Raw genomic sequence first — 21,380 nt, forward strand, 5'->3', positions numbered from 1 at the left:
AATAGTGAATGCATTGATGATCATTTTCCAACAGTCTTTCAACTCTGGATCAGTTCCTATTGACTGGAGGGTAGCTAATGTAACACCACTTCTTAAAAAGGGAGGGAGAGAGAAAGCGGGTAATTATAGACTGGTTAGCTTGACATCAGTAGTGGGGAAAATGTTGGAATCAATTATTAAGGATGAAATAGCAGCGCATTTGGAAAGCAGTGACAGGATCGGTCCAAGTCAGCATGGATTTATGAAGGGGAAATCATGCTTGACAAATCTTCTGGAATTTTTTGAGGATGTAACTAATAGACTGGACAAGGGAGAACCAGTGGATGTGGTGTATTTGGACTTTCAAAAGGCTTTTGATAAGGTCCCACACAAGAGATTGGTGTGCAAAATCAAAGCACATGGTATTGGGGGTAATATACTGACATGGATAGAGAACTGGTTGGCAGACAGGAAGCAGAAAGTCGGGATAAATGGGCCCTTTTCAGAATGGCAGGCAGAGTAGTGGAGTGCCGCAGGGCTCAGTGCTGGGTCCCCAGCTTTTTACAATATACATCAATGATTTGGATGAAGGAATTGAGTGTAGTATCTTCAAGTTTGCAGATGACACTAAACTGGGTGGCGGTGTGAGCTGTGAGGGGGACACTAAAAGGCTGCAGGGTGACTTGGACAGGTTCGGTGAGTGGGCAAATGCATGGCAGATGCAGTATAATGTGGATAAATATGAGGTTATCCACTTTGGGGGAAAAAACGCGAAGACAGAATATTATCTGAATGGGGGCAGATTAGGAAAAGGGGAGGTGCAACGAGACCTGGGTGTCGTGGTTCATCAGTCATTGAAAGTTGGCATGCAGGTACAGCAGGCGGTAAAGAAGGCAAATGGCATGTTGGCCTTCATAGCGAGAGGATTTGAGTATAGGAGCAGGGAGGTCTTACTGCAGTTGTATAGGGCCTTGGTGAGGCCTCACCTGGAATATTGTGTTCAGTTTTGGCCTCCTAATCTGAGGAAGGACGTTCTTGCTATTGAGGGAGTGCAGCAAAGGTTCACCAGACTGATTCCTGGGATGGCCAGACTGACATATGAGGAGAGACTGGATCAACTGGGCCTTTATACATTGGAATTTAGAAGGATGACAGGGGATCTCATAGAAACATACAAGATTCTGATGGGACGGGACAGGTTAGATGCGGGTAGATTGTTCCCAATGTTGGGGAAGTCCAGAACCAGGGAACACAGTCTTAGGATAAGGGGTAGGCCATTTAGGACTGAGATGAGGAGAAACTTCTTCACTCAGAGAGTTATTAACCTGTGGAATTCCCTGCCGCAGAGAGTTGTCGATGCCAGTTCATTGGATATATTCAAGAGGGAGTTAGATGAAGTCCTTACTACTCGGGGGATCAAGGGGTATGGCGAGAAAGCAGGAAGGGGGTACTGAAGTTTCATGTTCAGCCATGAACTCATTGAATGGCGGTGCAGGCTAGAAGGGCTGAATGGCCTGCTCCTGCACCTATTTTCTATGTTTCTATGTTTCTATGACCCTTACAGCTAAATGGATCAAGGGGTATGGAGAGAAAGCAGGAAAGGGGTACTGAGGGAATGATCAGCCATGATCTTATTGAATGGTGGTGCAGGCTCGAAGGGCCGAATGGCCTACTCCTGCATCTGTTTTCTATGTTTCTATGTATTTACTTCAGCTCTTTATTTGTTAATTTTGTTAATTTAATTATTTACTTCAGTTCTTTAGTTCTTATTGAATGGTTATTACTGCTAATGCTTTGTTTGGTGCTTGGTGGTGCTTTAAATGTAGTTATTTGCACCAATTCCTTAACTGTAATTAAGGTCTTTCTGTGTGGACAAAAGTGGACACATTCGCTGCCCTAAGTTAGTTTAGTACAACTTTTTTCTGACCAAATTGGCATAAATGGTGTAAGTGGCTGGGAACGCCCCCTTTTGAAAAAAAAACTGACCTAACAAAAAAGCTAACACTGGCGCAAATTAAATGGCCATATTTACAACTAAAAAGATACACCAGAAAAATCAAATTACACCCAAAAAAAAACGGTGCAACTCATGGGGAGAATTTGGGCCCTCGAACCTGGGCTGCCATTGTATTTGGCTTCTGGGCCCAGTGCAACCGCCAGGGTCCACAGGAATTTAGTATAGTTGTCTTTGTCACTCCTGGGATAGTTTCAGAAGCTTCTGAGTTTAAACCCCGATCATGGGCTTGGGCCTGAGATCCACATGGAGAGTAGGTGACAGCAATAGTGGCAGGCAGGCAGCTGTGGTAAGGATTTCACACAGCTCTATTTTTAAAATCAGTCCAGTTTCCAGTTTAAGTGCAAAATGTCAGGTTTTTAAGATGTCACTTTTGTGCACAAATTTGCAAAGGTAGATGTGAATTTGTGACAGGATACCCATCACTGTCAATAACACAAGCTGTCCTGCTCTCATGTATTGGCTCTCTACAACCTGCCCAGTGTGGAGTGTATGAACTTTTGATGGATCAGGAGCCGGTGGGGATGGAAATGTAGAGCAGGGACATACTCTGCCGTTACTCCACCTCAGTGCGCCTTCCCCCCCCCCATTTCCCGGGGGTGGGGGGGGGGGGGCGGAGGGCTGGTCTGTTTGACGTGGGATACAGCCACCAACTCTGCAGCAGATCCCTGAAGCTTGCTGCATCGGTACTCCGACCTCGATTTGGGAGGACACTTCGGTCTCCAACAGGGAGCCCATTTCTTTCCAAGGCTGAAAGCGAGCGAAGGTCAGGAGAGGACAAAAGTGCCCCCCCCCCTCTCCAGAAATACACCCTAAACAACAGAGGAGACAGAAAGCCTCATCTCAGATTCAGAAAATAGCAAGCAGTTCCAGAAGTGAGTGCATAATTTGCCAAGTGTGCACGTGTACTGAGAAGCATGTGAGACTTGCAGTATTAAGAACGAGTGAATTGTCAGGAGTATGCACTGGTAGCAGAGATATTCTCCTTACCGTTTGCAGAATAATTACAGTTTTCAATGGCTCATGACATTCAGTAAAATTGCCTCACTGCTGAATACAATTTGTATTGTAACTGATTCTTTGAAAATATCTTTTGACGAGAACCAGCTGCCTTTATGTTCTCCTGACAGAATCCATTAACCTCCGTAAATTTTAAGGATTGCATGGAATAATTGAAAGCCTGGAGTTTGACTCACGTAAGTTCCAAGGAAAATAGCTCCCTAACTCTGCTGCAGACAGGGAAATGGAGCCAGGCATGTGGATGGTTATACCAACTGAAATCCGATGAAGAAAATAAAAACTAACCACCTAAGAGCCTCAAATTCCTGGGCTCCATGAGGGCTGAAAGAAAGATTACCATGCGGAGGGGTGGGTGTGGGGGTGGGAGGGGGTGAGGGTGTGTAAAAACACCCTTGCAGATGTGCTTGCCTTTGCCATGCAGATGACTTTGTCTCCAAAGTTGGGGAGGGCTCTGAGGAGATTGGCCCTTTTTCAGAGGCCCGTTAGTGCCTCCAGGGGGCGCTAATGGGGCACAAGTCACTTTTCTCCCGGGGTGTGGGTGGGGGAGTGGTGAGGGGGGGGGGGGTGCGCTATCGGTTCCTGGGAAAACAGCTTGCGGAGGGGGAGGGTGCGTCCCACGTATCGTGTCCCGGACAGTCGCGCAACCGTCGATGTCACCATCGCCTGTGCTGTGACTCCCTCAGCGTCACGTGCCGACCCATTACTGCCCCATGAGGAAAGGTGGCCCACGGGACTGATGGGCGCGGATGTCAATGCCAGCTTCACGGGTCGCGAAGCTAGCCGACATCTGCTCACAAGGCAGAAGTTAAAGGGGGGGGGTGGGGGGGCGGTTGCCAGCGCCCCGCGCCGCTATGTTACTATTTTTGCCGACTCTCGGGGCTGCCATCGTGCGGCCCGGCACTCTGCATTGGGTGCCGACCCATTACTGCCCAGTAGCATGCTGCCCTGGTGGTCTAGGGGAGGCCATCAGAGGCCGTGCAGAGTGTGTAGTTAAGCGAAGGGGAGGGGCGTTGAAGCACGTCAGCGCTACGTGGAGCATCCGCGTAGCGCTGCACTACTCGCCTTTAGCATTGCTGCTCTCGCCCCTAAAGGAATTGCAGCATGCAAGATTACGCTCTACAGCCTTTTGAGGGGCAGTAAGCCCAATTCAGCGGCCGGGGCAGGACTTCTGTGCTGGAGGTCCCGGCCCCAACAGGTTACCACCTCAATCGGGGTGCAGGGCAATTTCACCCCCTCTGTGTCTTCAGGCAAGGGTGGATGGGAATTCTGATCCACCACACTTGAATCAATGGATCAGAACTTCAGGAATTAAAAGGCCAATAGGTATAGGGGAGATTTTAAAAAACAGGGAATGTGGCAGAAGGGGATGGATGGAATCTGTAATTGGATTAAAACAGTACTGGGGTTTGAGTTGGATCACAGTCAATCTTGTTGCTGGCTCTAAAGATCCTAAATAACATTAGGTTGGTTAGCCTCAATCCAATTCCGAATAGCAATGAGCCCACAGCACAAAACTTGGATAATTTTGTACTAATCAACTCTCTTGTTCTAAGTAGGGAGAAGAATGGCAGATAGTGTGGGAAATGGGAGAATTTACACAGTGCAGTAGTGGATGCCACTCTGAGGCTTAGTGCTGGAAGAACTGCTCTTGGTTTGTAGCCCAGAAATTGCTCATGATATTGCCCACTGTTTTAATGCAAAGAAAGAAAGTCCTGACATTTTTGTAGCGCCTTTCATGTGTCAACGATGCCCCATAGTGCTTTACAGCCAATGAATTACTTTCGAAATCATCCCTGTGATAATGCAGGCAAACGTGGCAGCTGAGTTACGCAGGCCCGAATCTGTTTATTTTAAATGGGCTGAATTAAACAAGTGGATAGAGGGTTGACAGACTAATGCATCAAACATTTGTCTGACAATAGTAATTTCTCGGCTAAAGTCTAGTTTTTGCAAGGGGGTGAGTTTGTTAGGGTTGATAGGGTCATCAGGTGGAGGACAGTACTAGGAACGTGGTCACAATGTGGAGCAGCGTAGGGGGACCTTTACTTGGTGATATTCCTGATCTGCAAGTGCTTGGAGCTAAAGGTTAGGCCTTGAAATGGAGGTTATTCAAATTCCTATTACTAAAACCCCTCACCTTAATAAGGATAAAAGTCATGAAAAGAGAAAGGAAAGATATACCAAATTACGAAAGAAGAAGGTACAGACAATATTTTGAACTAGCACCAAGATTGCAATTGGTTTGATTTAAGGATGGATGAGTGAGGGGCACAAGTAATCAAGGTTCAAGTTATGTTAAGACTTTGGGCCAGAACTTGGTCAAAGCCAAGGCCCGCCCAAAGGACTACCGACGGCCGCTGAGAGACCGGGCGGTACTTTGCCAGGAAGAACCCTCAAAAAGAGATGGCAGTACCGCCCAGCGGCAAAATGACAGCTTACGCCGTCAACCTGGGCGGCAGCGGGCGAGAGCTCTCAATCTCTTCGGCAAATGTGATCCTCGCCAAAGTGCCACTGAGGATTGAGTCGGGCCCAGGGAGGGGGGGGAACACTGAAAAATAAAAATCTTCGCAAAAAAAAAAAACCCCTGGAACACCTTCTGGGGACCCCATACAGATAAAATGCTGGAAGGAAAAAAAAAATAAAAGATGTTCACTAACCTTTTTTGCAGGTCTTCGTACTTACCGTCGGGATTAGACCAGCCTCTATGCAGCGGCCCTTCCCACTGCTGCCACCGACTCCCAATATGGCAGCTCGGCGGGCGGGTGGTCACTTACGCGACTCAGCCGTCAGCAGCCATTAGCAGGCAGTTTCCCAGCGGCACTTCCCTCCCGCTGCCATCAGACCAAGAGGAACCTGTCACCGAGGGGGGGGCGGCGACAAAACTCAGCGGCAGTGGGCGGCAGTGGGCGGTAAGGCCACCAATTTCAGGGCCACTGTTTTCAAACAGTTGCGATACAATAATGTTATATTTTTCCAGAGTGTATTGCTACAGATCGGGTATGAGAGGACAATAAACCCGGAGGAAACACGATCACAAAAACAAAGATGATAAAAAGCTATTCTGCCAACCCAACTTGGAACCTCCCCCAATACCGGGCCTGTTTTCTTCCACTGGGTCTTTTTAAATTGGCCATTCAACAAAATGCAAGACGGCCATAGACACATGGATTAAATGTCAGGAAAAAGAATGATCATTATTAAAATTATTGATCAAAAAGTCATCTGATGCTGATACTCTAGTTTCCTCCATGTTTACAACAGTAGTAAGCAGTTTATTGCCAAAATACGAGTGATTGCTCCCAGGTAGATCATGCCTGCTGTGAGGTAAACTGTACACTTGCTTCCATTGAGGCAACAAAAATATATTTTGTAAACTGGGTAATGGAAAAGTAACTTGGATTTTGGAGTTTTCCTTCTTGTTTATTTGGTGATTAAAATTTTAATTTGGTGACACTAGAATCTGTTGATTAGCCTGTGAGCAGCAGAGCGGTGAGGATAAATGTCTTTCGCTTAAGAATACAAAAGCTTTTCAAAAAGCCCCAAGTGGAAAGTCTGTGGATACCAAACTGATTAATAGCAACTTGAGAGCTCAGGAGGTGCAATCGAATCCACCTATAAAACTTAAATGGCTCTTTTCTTAACGGTTGGCCTTCAAGATTTATATTGCTGTTGTTCCTCCGATAAACCTGTTGGAAGCCAAGGTGTAGAGGTTTCATTACATGATCTCCTGCTTCCCATTGCCCAGCCCCCACATTCCTGCCATTTGTCTACCCATCGTCATGGCATACCATCTTTCTATACCAATTGCAAAGCAAACACTCTCTTCATGATTGCCAAACTCCCACTCCTACATTTTTATAACTAATAAACAAAAGTAAACGGGGGGAAAAAAAAGCACAATGTGTTTTTAAGGCCCTATGATTTTTCTTCTGGATTGCTTGTACCAGTGTCCTGGAGATTAATCTTCAATTCTATAAATCAATCTTTTATAAACTAAACGGTACAATTCTAAAGGGGCGCAGGAATAGCAAGACCTGGGGGGATGTAACGAGCAGTGTGAATAGGGGGGAACCAGTGGATGTGGTGTATTTGGATTTCCGGAAAGCATTCGATTAAGGTGCCACATAAAAGGTTACTGCACAAGATAAAAGATCACGGGTTTGGGGGTAATATATTAGCATGGATAGAGGATTGGCTAACTAACAGAGTCGGGATAAACAGGTCATTTTCCGGTTGGCAAACGGTAACTAGTGGGATGCTGCAGGGATCGGTGCTGGGGCCCCAACTATTTACAATCTATATTAATGACTTGGATGAAGGGACCGAGTGTAATGTAGCCAAGTTTGCTGATGATACAAAGATGGGTGGGAAAGCAAATTGTGAGGAGGACACAAAAAATCTGCAAAGGGATATAGACAGGCTAAGTGAGTGGGCAAAAATTTGGCAAATGGAGTACAATGTGGGAAAATATGAGGTTATCCACTTTGGCAGCAAAAATAGAAAAGCAAATTATAATTTAAATGGAGAAAAATTACAAAGGGCTGCAGTACAGAGTGACCTGGGGGTCCTTGTGCTTGAAACACAAAAAGTTAGTATGCAGGTACAACAAGTGATCAGGAAGGCAAATGGAATGTTTTATTGCAAGGGGGATAGAGTATAAAAGCAGAGAAGTCCTGCTACAACTGTACATGCAGTTTTGGTCTTGGTATTTAAGAAAGGATATACTTGCATTGGAGGCTGTTCAGAGAAGGTTCACTAGGTTGATTCTGGTGATGAGGGGATTGAAGAATGAGAGGTGATCTTATTGAAACAGAAGATTCTGAGGGGGCTTGACAGGGTAGATGCAGAGAGGATGTTTCCCTTCATGGGGGAATCTAGAACTAGGGGGCACAGTTTCAGAATAAGGGGTCGGCCCATTAAAAACAGAACTGAGGAGGAATTTCTTCTCTCAGAGGGTCGTGAATCTATGGAATTCTCTACTCCAGGGAGCTGGAGAGGCTGGGTTATTGAACATATTTAAAGTGGAAATAGACAGATTTTTGAACGAAAAGGGAATCAAGGGTTATGGGGAGCGGGCAGGGAAGTGGAGTTGCGGCCAGGATCAGATCAAGCATGATCTTCTTGGATGGTGGAGCAGGCTCGAGGGGCCAAATAGCCGACTCCTGCTCCTATTTCTTATACAAATCTTACATAAGAACATAAGTACTCAAAAGAAAAAGATTTGCAGGGCTACAGAGAAAGGGCATGCGAGAAGGATTAGTGAAGTGCTCGTGCAGAGATCCAGCACGGGTCCGAATGGCCTCCTTCTGTGCTGTAACCATTCTATTATTGTTTGGAGACTCCTGGGCAATCCTGGAGGGTTGCCAACTGTTGCCATACCGCACACCAATATAAACCAAGTTCTCCAACACCAACTACTTCCCAGTCTGTATAGTAAGTGCTAAATATTGAGCCATTGTTACTGCCAATGTAATCAATACTGGTGGTGATGAGGCTAAGCACAAATAAACAGCCCAGTGGGGACCTATGGGCTGGTTGGATTGTTAAAAAAAAAAATTAGATCTTGTCTACAATATAGGAAATCCACTCAGCTGAAACCCTACAATGTTGAATAGACTACAAGGACATTTTAGTTTAAAATAAAAACAGAAAATGCTGGAAATACTCAGCAGGTCAGGCAGCATCTGTGGAGAGAGAAACAGGGTTAACGTTTCAGGTCGACGGCTCTTCGTCAGAACTGGGAAAAGTTAGAGACGTAACAGGTTTTTAAGCAAGTGTAAGGACAGGGAAAGGGGGGGTGGGCGGGAGAGGAGGAAAGAATAAAAGGGAAGCTCTGCGATAGGGTGGAAGGCAAAAGGGATTAGAGACAGAAGGGATGATGGTGCAAGGCAAAAGGTGATGGTAACGGGACAAGTTAAGAAACAAAGGATGAGTCCAGATAGGATGTAAATGGAGGTGGCAGAATCAGAAACAGCTGCCGCGGGAACGAGAAAAAACACAGAAAAAAGGAAAAAAAAAAATAGGGGCAGAGGTTATGATCTAAAATTGTTGAACTCGATGCTGTAAAGTGCCTAAGCGAAAGATGAGGTGCTGTTCTTCGAGCTTGCGTTGAGCTTCGTTGGACCAGTGCAGGAGGCCGAGGATGGAGAGGTCAGAGTGGGAGTGGAGCGGGGAATTAAAGTGACAGGCGACCGGAAGCTCAGGGTCACGAGCTCAGATGAACTCATAAGCAGTGAGTATTTTGCTTTTGTATTTGTTTAAATGAACAGGCGAGAATGGTATTAAGGGAGCGTTCAGTTGCCCTTAACCGTGTTCCATTGCAAGAACAGATAAACTGGAGTGGGCGGACGCCATTTAATACAGCCTCTACCCAATTGACAAGAATCATCTGCATGCACTGGTGAGGCGTTGTTGCACCGATGGGCACACATTAGAAAATGGTGTGCCAGGCGGAGGCTTGATGCAAACATGCAGAAGTGGACAGGAAGCAAACTTCAGATCTCAAAATAGGTCCAATAACTCAAACGTCAAACCTAACCTCAAAGGAGTGCCCCACTGCATCAATGTTTCATTTTCCTGTTCAACACCGGCTCTCGTGGCCTCTCTGAATGAGGCTTCCAACTTAGTGCAGGTTAGGTTGCGATTTTGGCACTTCGATGCTGAGAACCCAGAAGAAGTGAGTTTGTGCAAATTTAATTCAGTTAGGATCCTTATAGAGAAAGAGAGAGAGAGAGAGAGAGAGAGAGAGGACTTTAATCTGAGCAGGCGGCACTGCATTAAAGCCGCTCCGAGGTTTTACTCAGAAGAGTAGGGCTGATTAGCAATGAAGAAGAAACTCTTCTCGTGGAGAATAAAAGAATGGCAGAGATACTGGGACCAAACATCAATGGCTTTCTGGTCGGTTCTCATTGTAAGACTGACAGGAGTGTGGCAGAAGGGCCACGAATTAAACCTAGTCGAGGCCTTCCCAGGTAGTTTCTGTGGGATTTGATTAGGATGGAGCCTTTGCCTCCCTCAAAACAAAGATAGTGGTGTCGGAGAAGGAATAGCCCAGGAAGGAGATTTCAATGGAGCGTAAAATTGGGCGGGGTGTAAAACCACTGTCGCAGCCAATCCCCTCAGTTTCCCAACGGGCGGGGTCGGTTAAAATTGGTCCCCAAATGTTTCTGGAGAGCTTAATGTCCCTCAAGAAACCTTTGAACTTGAGATGTTGCTATGGTAACAGGCCTTGCAACCCTAAGCATAGCATAAGCTTGGCACAGTAGAGGAGCTAATGATCAGTGGTACCTACAAGTATAAATTAACGATTGTTATGTATTTTATTAAAAACTTGATTTTTTTTAAAAATAGAAAAATACATTGCAAACATTAACACTGCATGAAATTCATAATCTCAGCATGTAGGTGACATTGCAGCAACATAATTTCAAGCAGATTGTTCCCAGTTGTCGCCTTGTGCTGTTTTTATTTAGGAGAGGAGAATGCACCGGCCTTATCATCATAATGGCATAATTGCATCCCTCATTGCATCTACCACTTTGTTGCTTTCCCCGAGATCTCGTTGTAAACGTCTTTGCTGTACAAAGCATATCAGTTGCTGCAGCACAAACTTTCTGTGGTAACCAGCATAGTGCAGCAGCAGGATTCTTCAAGCCAGCTGTTGTGTGGCCTGAAAACTCCCAGAGGAGCCTATAACACCACCTTAAAAAAATAAGTATTTTTTTCCCCTGCCCTACTTTCAGCAGCCAACTCCGAGAACGGAACAGCAATCGAATGTTCCGGGCATCCTGCTTGTCTCAGCAATATACTGTAAAAACTGGCTGCACAGTTTTCCAAGTAACATGTTATAAATAGCAGCACCAGCACAACAAAACTGCTTACAGTATGTTTCTTTTAGCTTCTAGAATGTTCTGTGATACAATTTTCAAAAGAAGAATTAGCAGAACTTTACCATTTCTTGCTGCACTTGCTGCAGTAATAGATTGATACCACACCAAACTTTCATTGTCAAAAGGACCGAGAATAAGGCAGCAGTCCGTACATAATTTTTTTTCCCGTCGACTTGATTAGCTGAATAAAGTGGCACTTTAGGTTAGGTTTGTAAACAGATGAGCGTACTGCGACACTATCACAGACGTGATGGATCACAGCCATCAATAGTGTCTACTGCCAGGAATCAGAGAATGCTGGGAATACACAGGAAGTCAATCAGCATCTGCAAAGAGAACCGGCAGGCTAGTGTTTTGGGTGTAGAACCTTTTTCGGCACTGAAAACTGAAAGAAATACAAATACCTTTGTCGGTTGGAAGAGAAAAAAAGGAGAAGCGGAAGGAAGGAGAAATTTCTGGGTTTATATACAGTATTGGGAAAACCAAAAAGAGATGAGGTAACTGCTTCACGAAACAATTCCATTCTGTTCCTGAGTGTCCCTGACCTTCTTGGTTGCCCCTTTAACTCCCACACCCATTGCCACTCTGATTTCTCCATCTTTAACCTCCGACACTGCTTGAAGCAAGCTCAATGCAAGCCTGAAGGATATCTCCTTTTTCATCTGGGCACCCTTCAGCCTTCTGGTCTGAACGTTGACTTTAATAGCTTCACAACTGAACTATATAGAGTGGGTCTGATGGCACTGGAGACATCCTGTGGTGTTGGAGCTTTTTTTTCGCTTCTATCAGCTTGTATTTCCAGCATTTCTGACTTAGTTTTATATCTTTTCTCCTTTCACAATCTTAGCTATTTGCACGTTATTTTGTTCTTCTAATGTCTTCTCAATTCCTTAATGAGATCATCTTATTTCTTTAATGGGTGCCTGCTTCTATATTACCCAACAAGGCCAGGAAAGTGAGGGCCCTGGCGATCTTAATGGTGGAGCCTCATTAACATATTGTAGGGCAGCCTCCTGCCCAGCAGCCAACTGAATGGGCAGCCTGGCCGCAGGGATGAGGGGGTGCTCCAATCAGCAATCGGGCGGGCTGGGGGTAGGATGGCAATTGGGGGTGTGTGGGTGGGGTTAGGTCGTCAATCAGGAGGGCTGGAGATCAGGGTGAGGGGAGGCCGAAGACTTCCTTGAGGGTCCTGGGGGACCACTCCTGCTCCTCCTAGCCCACAAAAAGTGCTAAAAGAGCCACTTACATCGAAACATAGAAAATAGGTGCAGGAGTAGGCCATTCGGCCCTTCGAGCCTGCACCGCCATTCAATACGATCATGGCTGATCATGTAACTTCAGTACCCCATTCCTGCTTTCTCTCCATACCCCTTGAGCCGTAAGGGCCATATCTAACTCCCTTTTGAATATATCTAATGAACTGGCCTCAACAACTTTCTGTGGTCGAGAATTCCTCATGCTCACAATTCTCTGAGTGAAGACGTTTCTCCTCATCTCGGTCCTAAATGGCTTACTCCTTAGACTGTGACCCCTGGTTCTGGACTTCCCCAACATCGGGAACATTCTTCCTGCATCTAACCTGTCCAATCCCGTCAGAATTTTATATGTTTCTATGAGATCCCCTCTCATTCTTCGAAATTCCAGTGAATATAAACCTAGTCGATCCAGTCTTTCTTCATATGTCAGTCCTGCCATCCCGTGAATCAGTCTGGTGAACCTTCGCTGCACTCCCTCAATAGCAAGAATGTCCTTCTTCAGATTAGGAGACCAAAACTGTACACAATATTCCAGGTGAGGCCTCACTAAGGCCCTATACAACTGCAGTAAGACCTCCCTGCTCCTATACTCAAATCCCCTAGCTATGAAGGCCAACATACCATTTGCCTTCTTCACCGCCTGCGGTACCTGCATGCCAACTTTCAATGACTGATGTACCATGACACCCAGGTCTGGTTGCACCTCCCCTTTTCCTAATCTGTGGAGCTGGCAGATCCCGCTTCGGATCAGCTGCTGGGAATCCCGTAGGTTGGGTCTCACCCTCAGTTACCATTAAATTTATGATGATGTCATCAGGCTGCGACTTTGGTATATTAATTAGGCCCCCAGCCGCCTTTTGCAGGGGCCTCGCCCAAGGCTTGATTTCTGCACTTTGGGGTGTGTTGCCCGATCCTGATATTCTAACCCTCCCCCCCCTCACCCACCAACCCAGCCCCCCCACATGTTAAAATCGATGCCTTTAACTTCCCCTGGATGATTGGAACATTTTTTTAAAATTATTTTCCTCTTCCTTTCCATCATTCTTTTCTCTTCCACTCTACAAAGCAGCATGTTCATCTTACTGTTTTCAATCTGAAGACGGTTTATACTCTAAATGTTAATCTCTCTTTTCTCGTAACAAATGCTGACTGACCTGCCGGCACCTGGGAATCCCTGGCCCAAGACGACTCAGGGTGGAGGAGAAGTATCCGGGAAGGTGCCAAACATCGGGAGTCGCTTCACTGGGAGCACGCGGTAGCCAAGCGCAAACAGTGGAAGGAGCGCGCAGCAACCCAAGTACCCCACCCACCCGTCACTGCAACCACCGTCTGCCCCACCTGTAACAGGGACTGTAGGTCCCACACTGGACTCACCAGTCATCTGAGAACTCGTATTAGTGTGGAAGCAAGTCATCCTCGACTCCGAGGGAATGCCTAAGAAGTTTTCCAGCACTTGCTGTTTACATTTCAGATTTCCATATCTGCAGCTCTTTTCTTTTTATTTGTTGTGTCTAATGCCAGAAATGTTTTTAATTTATTTTCTCTGGAGTGACATCAGAGGGGGTGTTGGGGCGAGGGAGGGGGGGGTGCGGTAATGGTATACTATTCTACTTTTTTTTACATCCAGTATTAGCAGCAAGCACTTGTGAGTATGGGTCTGGTCTCCCGGTGTGTGAACATTCCCAACTAACCAATGTGGCAAATCTACAGTAGAGTTGTGAACTGAATCTCACCAAAAGATTCCACATAGAGGTAATAACATTCCCTTATACGCACATATATGAAATATTGTTGAGTATGAATCTAAGCTGTGTTATAACCTTTAGCTCACATTGTCCATCACTTTATAATGTTATGTTTCTCAATGATATATCTGGATCAAATCTACCAGGCAAAGCTGGTGGGTGCACGCAGCAGTAAAACTGGCTTCTTTCAATGTGCACATTTTTCAATATACCATCTCTTCACTTTCTCAATGAGACACAAGTAACTCACTAAGCTGTCACTATTTTGCATTACTGTGCCTATAACTGTACTGAATAGCATGCATTAAGTCAAGAATCATTTCAGAGTTAGAATAAACAATCCACTGTTTATTCTAATGGTTCTGAAAATACTTCAAATAGGCTTTGTAAAATTGGAATTTAATAGCACTGTGAGCAGAATTTGCTGTTGATGCGATGTCTCTATAGTAGCAGTGATTGAATTCATGTAAATACTGCTTTGTTGGTGTGATGATATATGTCAAAATAGATGTTCTTATTTGTGACACGGTAGGAGAATAGAAAGAAATGTGATTCAAGTTATGTGAAAAGAAAATAAGATGGGATTGTAGTCACATCGAATTATAGAGAAAGAATAAGAGCAGGCAGTGGGAATGAAGTGAAGGAATGTGAAGGTGTGAGTGAATTAATGTGAGGGAGTGAGGAGGACAGTGGGAAGATAAACGAGTCAAATGAGAAAGAGAAAATAATTAATTATTCAGGCTGACTAGTATAATACTGGGAGATAATGTGGAATTAGAACGAGGGAGAAAGATTGAATGTGGAAGAGAGAGAAAGAGAGAGCAAGCTGAAGCAAAGAGTTCAAGAATAGAACAAACATACAGTCCTTATTACGGCCTGGCCATGATCCAATGTACCTCCATACTGAAGGTACTGAAACCTTCTAATTGTCGAGATTCAGCATCGAACAGAAACGTCCAACTCACCTCTGAAGGTTTGGTGATGCACTGTCCCCTTCCAGAGCATTGCAGGCCGCCCTGATCATTCCTTTGTTCCATGCAGATGCTGGCTTTAACTGTCAGGTTCAACCTCAGAGCTGTCACTGCTTTCGTAGCAGAATCGTTCACAAGGGCTTGAGGAAAGAATTCAGGGAAAAAAAACACAATTTCAGCAAAATGGTTTCCTTGATAACAAAAACAATTTTAACAAATCGTATTTAAATCTTAATGAATTACAATCATCTTGACCATCTGTGATCTGAGACCTTAGCTTATTCCTGATTTTAGATCCAAATTAGTCATCAGCAAGGTAATTACCAACCTCTTTATATAATTTTGTCTTCAATTATTTCTAATCAGAATTTCTACAAAACTAAAATGGTTCCTAATATCCGAGTCAACAGTGTTTAAGTTAGCCAATTCTGATATGATGCACTCCTCATATGGAATAATTCCCACTATGTTGTTCCTCACAATATAGCGCTAGTCAATTTTGGTGTAGATTTGTTTGTGTAGCTCCTGATACAGTATAACTCCGGAAAATAGTGGTAGGCAATCAGAGAGGCCATTCCACACAAAACAACTGTCGTCCAACAAGATTTTGACCAGCATGGACAATGTATATATGTCTCAAAGATAATATTTAGCATTTTGTGTCAATTCAGAGGAATGCACTTTCTGTTTCATTGATCAGACAAGAACATGCACAGGAAATAGATTACACGATGTACTTACTCTCATCAAATTCCAGCCATGTTAACAAAACAATGGTGATTTCATTGCAAGGCAACTCACCCATTTATAAACACGGCATTTATACAATGATGCTTTCACTTCACCAGTTGCTATCTTTTGTATAAAACTAAATCCATATTTTTAAGTTACGTTAGTTACTGCTAGCATAACCTGTCATCCATCCAAATTCTAATATCTGGCTTTTCCTCCAAATCAGCTTTCACTGCTGGAATGTAGTTTCACTTAGGATTCTTGAATGTGACTGGGTCATAAGGAGGAGGCTAGGCAGAGGATAGGATTTCAAATCCAAAGATACTCTACCCTGTCCCCACCCCTGGCCTGTTCATAAACTTCACTTTTGCCTGGTTACTGAGCGTTAATGTGAGAGGTTTGGAAACAGGTGGGATGGAGAAGGGACCTAATAAGCAGAGAAAATAATGTTATTGGGCCAGGTCTCTTACCTCCCCTATACTGCTTAACTACGTTTCCCTTGGAGAGTGCTATTTAGGGAGAGATGTTCAAAATGAGCATAGGGGCCACCACGGTCTGAGGACTCAGCTATCTCAACACATTATTTTTAATTTCAACAAATATCCATCTACTGTAATGTGGGGAGGGAAAAAAGAGTTGGAGAAGTATAGCTTTTTTGCTATTAAATACTATTGAGACACAAATGTTTTAAAACACATGAAACGCCCAGGAGATTCAGAACTAGCTGTAGAGATAGTGGATGCATTGGTTGTTATCATATCTTCAGAGCATAACACACAACCTGTAAGATGGCTGCAAGTTCCAGAATCACCTGACCTGCTGGTCAGGTGACCTGCTCGTTATTAAACAGCACTAGCTGCAGTAACACAGGCATCCACAGTGTGGCGCTACAGACATTACACTTCTCCCTCCTTAATGAAGAAGTAATTATAACAAACAATCATCATACATAACTTGCATGGTTATACATAACAAAAGATATGGACTTATTTTGCCATATGTACAAATCAAACTTAACCACTTGTTTTCTGTTTCCAAGAGGATACCTTCGCTCTTGAACAGAACCTTCCAAACATGGTGTCGAATTTAAACTCATTCGAGGCTCATCCTGAGGGAAGTTTTCCTCCAAGGGATGCCCTTGATTTCCATTTGCACTCTTTCTAACTTCAGACTGTTTGTTTTCATGACTCAGACTCAGACTTAAATTCTGACTTTCTCTTGGATTTGTTTCCAGTACATTGGATTTAGGATATGCTACTGGTGTATCAAAACTATCTGATGAGTCAGAAATAATTGAATCACTCCCACCTTCAACTACTTCATGTCTGTGGGTAAAATATGATCAATGTGAACAAACCTAACCTGTCCATTATCAAACATCTTGAACAAATATGTGCGAGGACCACATATCTTCGCCACTCTTCCTGGAAACCACTTTACCCATTTATGGTAATGGTTCTTTACTCTCACCTTCTTATTTAATTTCACACTTCTCTTTCTTACTCTACCTCTATCATGATTCTCGTTCTGTCTTAATTGTGTCTCTTCTACGGACTGTGACAAGTTTGATTTTAACAACGAGAATCTAGTTTGAGAAACAACTCTGCTGGTGTTCTACCAGTAGTTGTGTGAGGAGTATTACGATATGTTTTTAGAAAATTAGCCAATTTGTGGTCCAATGACAACTGTCGTTTCTTTGGATTTGGATCTAACATTTGTTTGATGAGGACACGTTTTACAATTTGTACAGTGCGCGCTGCACCATTCAAAGCAGGATGGTATGGTGGAACCTTGGTATGTTTCACACTATTTTTGCTCGTGAACTGTGCAAATTCTTCTGAACAAAATTGTGGTCCATTATCCTAAACAATTTCTTCGGGGAGGCCAAATGAAGAAAATAACCTTCGCAGAATGTCTAATGTTTGACTTGTTGTTATTTTCCACATTGGAAACACCTCGACCCACTTCGAATGGCTATCAATCACAATGAACAAGTGTTGTCCTTCTAGCTCAGCAAAATCAATATGTAGCTTTTGCCACAACCTGGGAGACCATTTCCATGGCTGTAATGGTACTGATGGTGGTTGCTTGCTTACCAATTGACATGTCGTACACTGACTTATGATGTACTCTATATACGAAGTCCAGAACCAGGGGTCACAGTCTAAGGATAAGGGGTAAGCCATTTAGGACCGAGATGAGGAGAAACATCTTCACCCAGAGAGTGGTGAACCTGTGGAATTCTCTACCACAGGAAGTTGTTGAGGCCAATTCACTAAATATATTCAAAAAGGAGTTAGATGTAGTCCTTACTACTAGGGGGATCAAGGGGTATGGTGAGAAAGCAGGAATGGAGTACTGAAGTTGCATGTTCAGCTATGAACTCATTGAATGGTGGTGTAGGCTCGAAGGGCCGAATGGCCTACTCTTGCACCTATTTTCTATGTTTCTATGCTTCTATGTTATGTTTCAAGACCTGGCTACCATAAGTAACTGCGTGCAAAACTCTTGGTCAAACACATTCCCAGGTGCTGGTCATGGAGGTCTCCTAATAATTTGGACCTGAATTTATCTGGTATAACCACTCTTGCACCCCACATGATGCAATCGTTATCGACTGATAATTCATTTCTACAAATGAAGAATGGATGTGTATCTTTGTCTGTTACCTGGTTGGCCATCCGTTTGCAATATACTCATACACCTTTGATATAACTGGGTCACGTTTGGTTGCTCTACCAATCTCTTCAGCTGTGACTGGCAGTTCATCAATGTATGAAAAATATAACACTTCTTCCCTTGTAACTTGTGTTGGGGAAAGCAATCTAGACATAGCATCAGCTGATCGTCTGTATTCAATATCATATGTATATGCTGACAAAATCAAAGCCCATCCCTGCATTCGGGCTGCAGCTAATTTTGGAACTGGGGACTTTGGATGGAGGATTGCTGTCAAGGGCTTATGGTCTGTAACGATGGTAAACTTATGACCATACAAGTATTTGTGGAACCGCTTGAACCCAAAAATTAGTGCCAAAGCTTCCCTTTCGATTTGCGCATAATTATGTTCACTGGCACTGAGAGTGCGTGAAGCAAAAGCAATTGGTCTCTCCTCCCCCCCACCTAATACATGAGAGATTACTGCCCCCACTCCATACGGAGAGGCATCACATGCTTGCTTGATCTCCTGAGAAACGTCACAGTGAACTAACATGATGCTCTCAACCAAGTTGTTTTTACACTCCTTGAATGCTGTATCGCATTCTTTTGACCACTTCCAATGGACCTGTTTTTTCAATAGTTCATTAAGTGGATATAATACTGTAGCCAAATTTGGTAGGAACTTCCCATATAGTTCAAAAGACCTAAAAATAATCGAAGTTCAGTGACATTCTTGGGAGTGGGTGCATTTCTGATTGCATCCAGTTTTTCCCTTGGTTGGATGCAAACCATCTTTGTCTACTCTGTACCCTGAGTACTCCACTGAGTTTTGAAATAACTCACACTTGCGAGCAGGCACTCGTACTCTGTGCTTATCTAGCCGTTTGAGGACTTCATTCAATATGTTATTATGAATTTGCCTATTTGGTGCTGAAATTAGTATGTCATCTAAATAACATACTATCTATTGTGTTCCTAACACAGATGAGGCTGCACACAGGGAAGTTAAAGTAACAGTGACCTCAGTCTTTATTAAGACACTCCAGAGTGAGGAATAGGCCTTAGGGGCCGGCTTATATACAGTGCTCCCAAGGAATGCTGGGATCCCTTGGGACTTCAGGGGATGAGCTCCCTGGTGGCGGAACATGGGAGTGCATGCTTTACAGATACACAACATCAGCCCCCCGCAAAGTCAAAGTGAAAACTATTTACAAGGTGAGCCTTTCTTTCCCTGGTAGACCGCCTCGGTACAAATGTCTGTTCTGGTGTGTTGTCTGTGCCCTCACTGGGCTGGCGTGTTGTTGGCTCTGCAGGGCTGCTAGGTGAGCCTGGCCTTGCTGGGCTGTTGGGCATGATGGGTTCGATTTCCTGGTCCGGGGTGGTGTCGTTGATCCTTTGGGTGTGTGTTGTGGGCTCGAAAAAGGTGGTGTCTGCTGTGGGTTGTTCAGGGCAGTCTGTGAACTGCTGCCTCGTTTGGTCCAGGTGCTTTCTGCAAATTTGTCCATTGTCTAGTTTGACTACAAACACCCTATTCCCTTCTTTAGCTATCACCGTGCCCACGATCCACTTGGGACCATGTCCATAGTTTAGCACATACACAGGGTCATTCAGATGAATTTCCCGTGACACAGTGGCGCGACCATCATTTACATTTTGTTGCTGCTGCCTGTTCTCTACCTGATCATGCAGGTTGGGGTGAACCAGCGAGAGTCTGGTTTTAAGTGTCCTTTTCATGAATACCTCAGCTGGGGGCACCCCTGTGAGTGAGTGGGGTCTCATGCAGTAGCTGAGCAGTACTTGGGACAGGCGGGTTTGGAGTGAGCCTTCTGTGACTCGTTTAAGGTTCTGTTTGATGGTTTGTACTGCCTGCTCTGCCTGCCCATTGGAGGCTGGTTTAAATGGGGCCGAGGTGACATGTTTGATCACATTGCGGGTCATGAATTCTTTAAATTCGGCACTGGTGAAACATGGCCCGTTGTCACTGACCAGTATGTCAGGCAGGCCGTGGGTAGCAAACGTGGGCCTCAGGCTTTCAATGGTGGCGGTGGCGGTGCTGCCCGACATTATTTCACATTCAATCCATTTTGAAAAAGCATCCACCACCACCAGGAACATTTTACCGAGAAATGGGCCCGCATAGTCGACATGGATCCTCGACCATGGTCTGGGGGGCCAGGACCACAAACTTAGTGGTGCCTCTCTGGGCGTGTTGCTCAACTGAGCACATACGCTGCATTGCTGTACATAGGACTCCAAGTCAGAGTCGATACCGGGCCACCACACGTGGGATCTGGCTATCTCTTTCATCATTACTATACCCGGGTGTGTGCTGTGGAGATCCGAGATGTACGTCTCCCTGCCCTTTTTAGGTAGCACTACGCGGTTACCCCACAACAGGCAGTCTGCCTGAATGGACAGCTTGTCCTTTCGCCGCTGGAATGGCTTGACTGGCTCTTGCATTTCAACGGGGATGCTGGCCCAGCTCCCATGCAGTACACAGTTTTTTTACTAGGGACATCAGAGGATCTTGGCTGGTCCAAGTCCTAATCTAGCGGGCCGTGACAAGTGATTTATCATTTTCAAACGCTTCCATGACCATCAAACGTCTGCGGGCTGTGCCACCATCAAGTTTGCAGGTTGCGCCATTTCCATCCCCGTGTTGGGCAATGGTAGGCGACTGAGAGCATCCGTACAGTTCTCAGTACCTGGCCTGTGACGCATGGTATAGTTATACGCTGATAGCGCGAGTGTCCACCTTTGTATGCGGGCTGAGGCATTAGTATTTATCCCCTTTTATCCCCTTGTTTTCAGTGAACAGGGATGTGAGAGGCTTGTGATCGGTTTCCAGCTCAAATTTGAGGCCAAACAGGTACTGATGCATTTTCTTTGCCCTGAACACACACGCTAATGCCTCTTTCTCAATCATGCTGTAGGCCCTCTCGGCCTTAGGCAAGCTCCTGGAAGCATAGGCGACAGGTTGCAACTTCCCCACAATGTTAGCTTGTTGTAATACACAGCCGACTCCGTACAACGACGCGTCACATGCTAACACAAGTCTTTTACACGGGTTATACAATATAAGCAGCTTGTTGGAGCATAAAATGTTTCTGGCT

General features: G+C 44.8%; 1 protein-coding gene across 1 annotated transcript in view; it reads right to left on the reverse strand.

Moving 5' to 3' along the window:
* The window catches only part of dner (delta/notch-like EGF repeat containing), a 368,701-nt gene that overhangs the window by 119,491 nt on the left and 227,830 nt on the right, over nucleotides 1-21,380 (reverse strand). The window contains exon 5 of the mRNA XM_070882480.1: nucleotides 14,869-15,014. Coding sequence (XP_070738581.1) covers nucleotides 14,869-15,014 — 146 coding nt within the window. The remainder of the gene's footprint in view (nucleotides 1-14,868; nucleotides 15,015-21,380) is intronic.

Source organism: Pristiophorus japonicus, chromosome 6 (assembly GCF_044704955.1).
Source record: "Pristiophorus japonicus isolate sPriJap1 chromosome 6, sPriJap1.hap1, whole genome shotgun sequence".
Taxonomy (NCBI): domain Eukaryota; kingdom Metazoa; phylum Chordata; class Chondrichthyes; family Pristiophoridae; genus Pristiophorus; species Pristiophorus japonicus.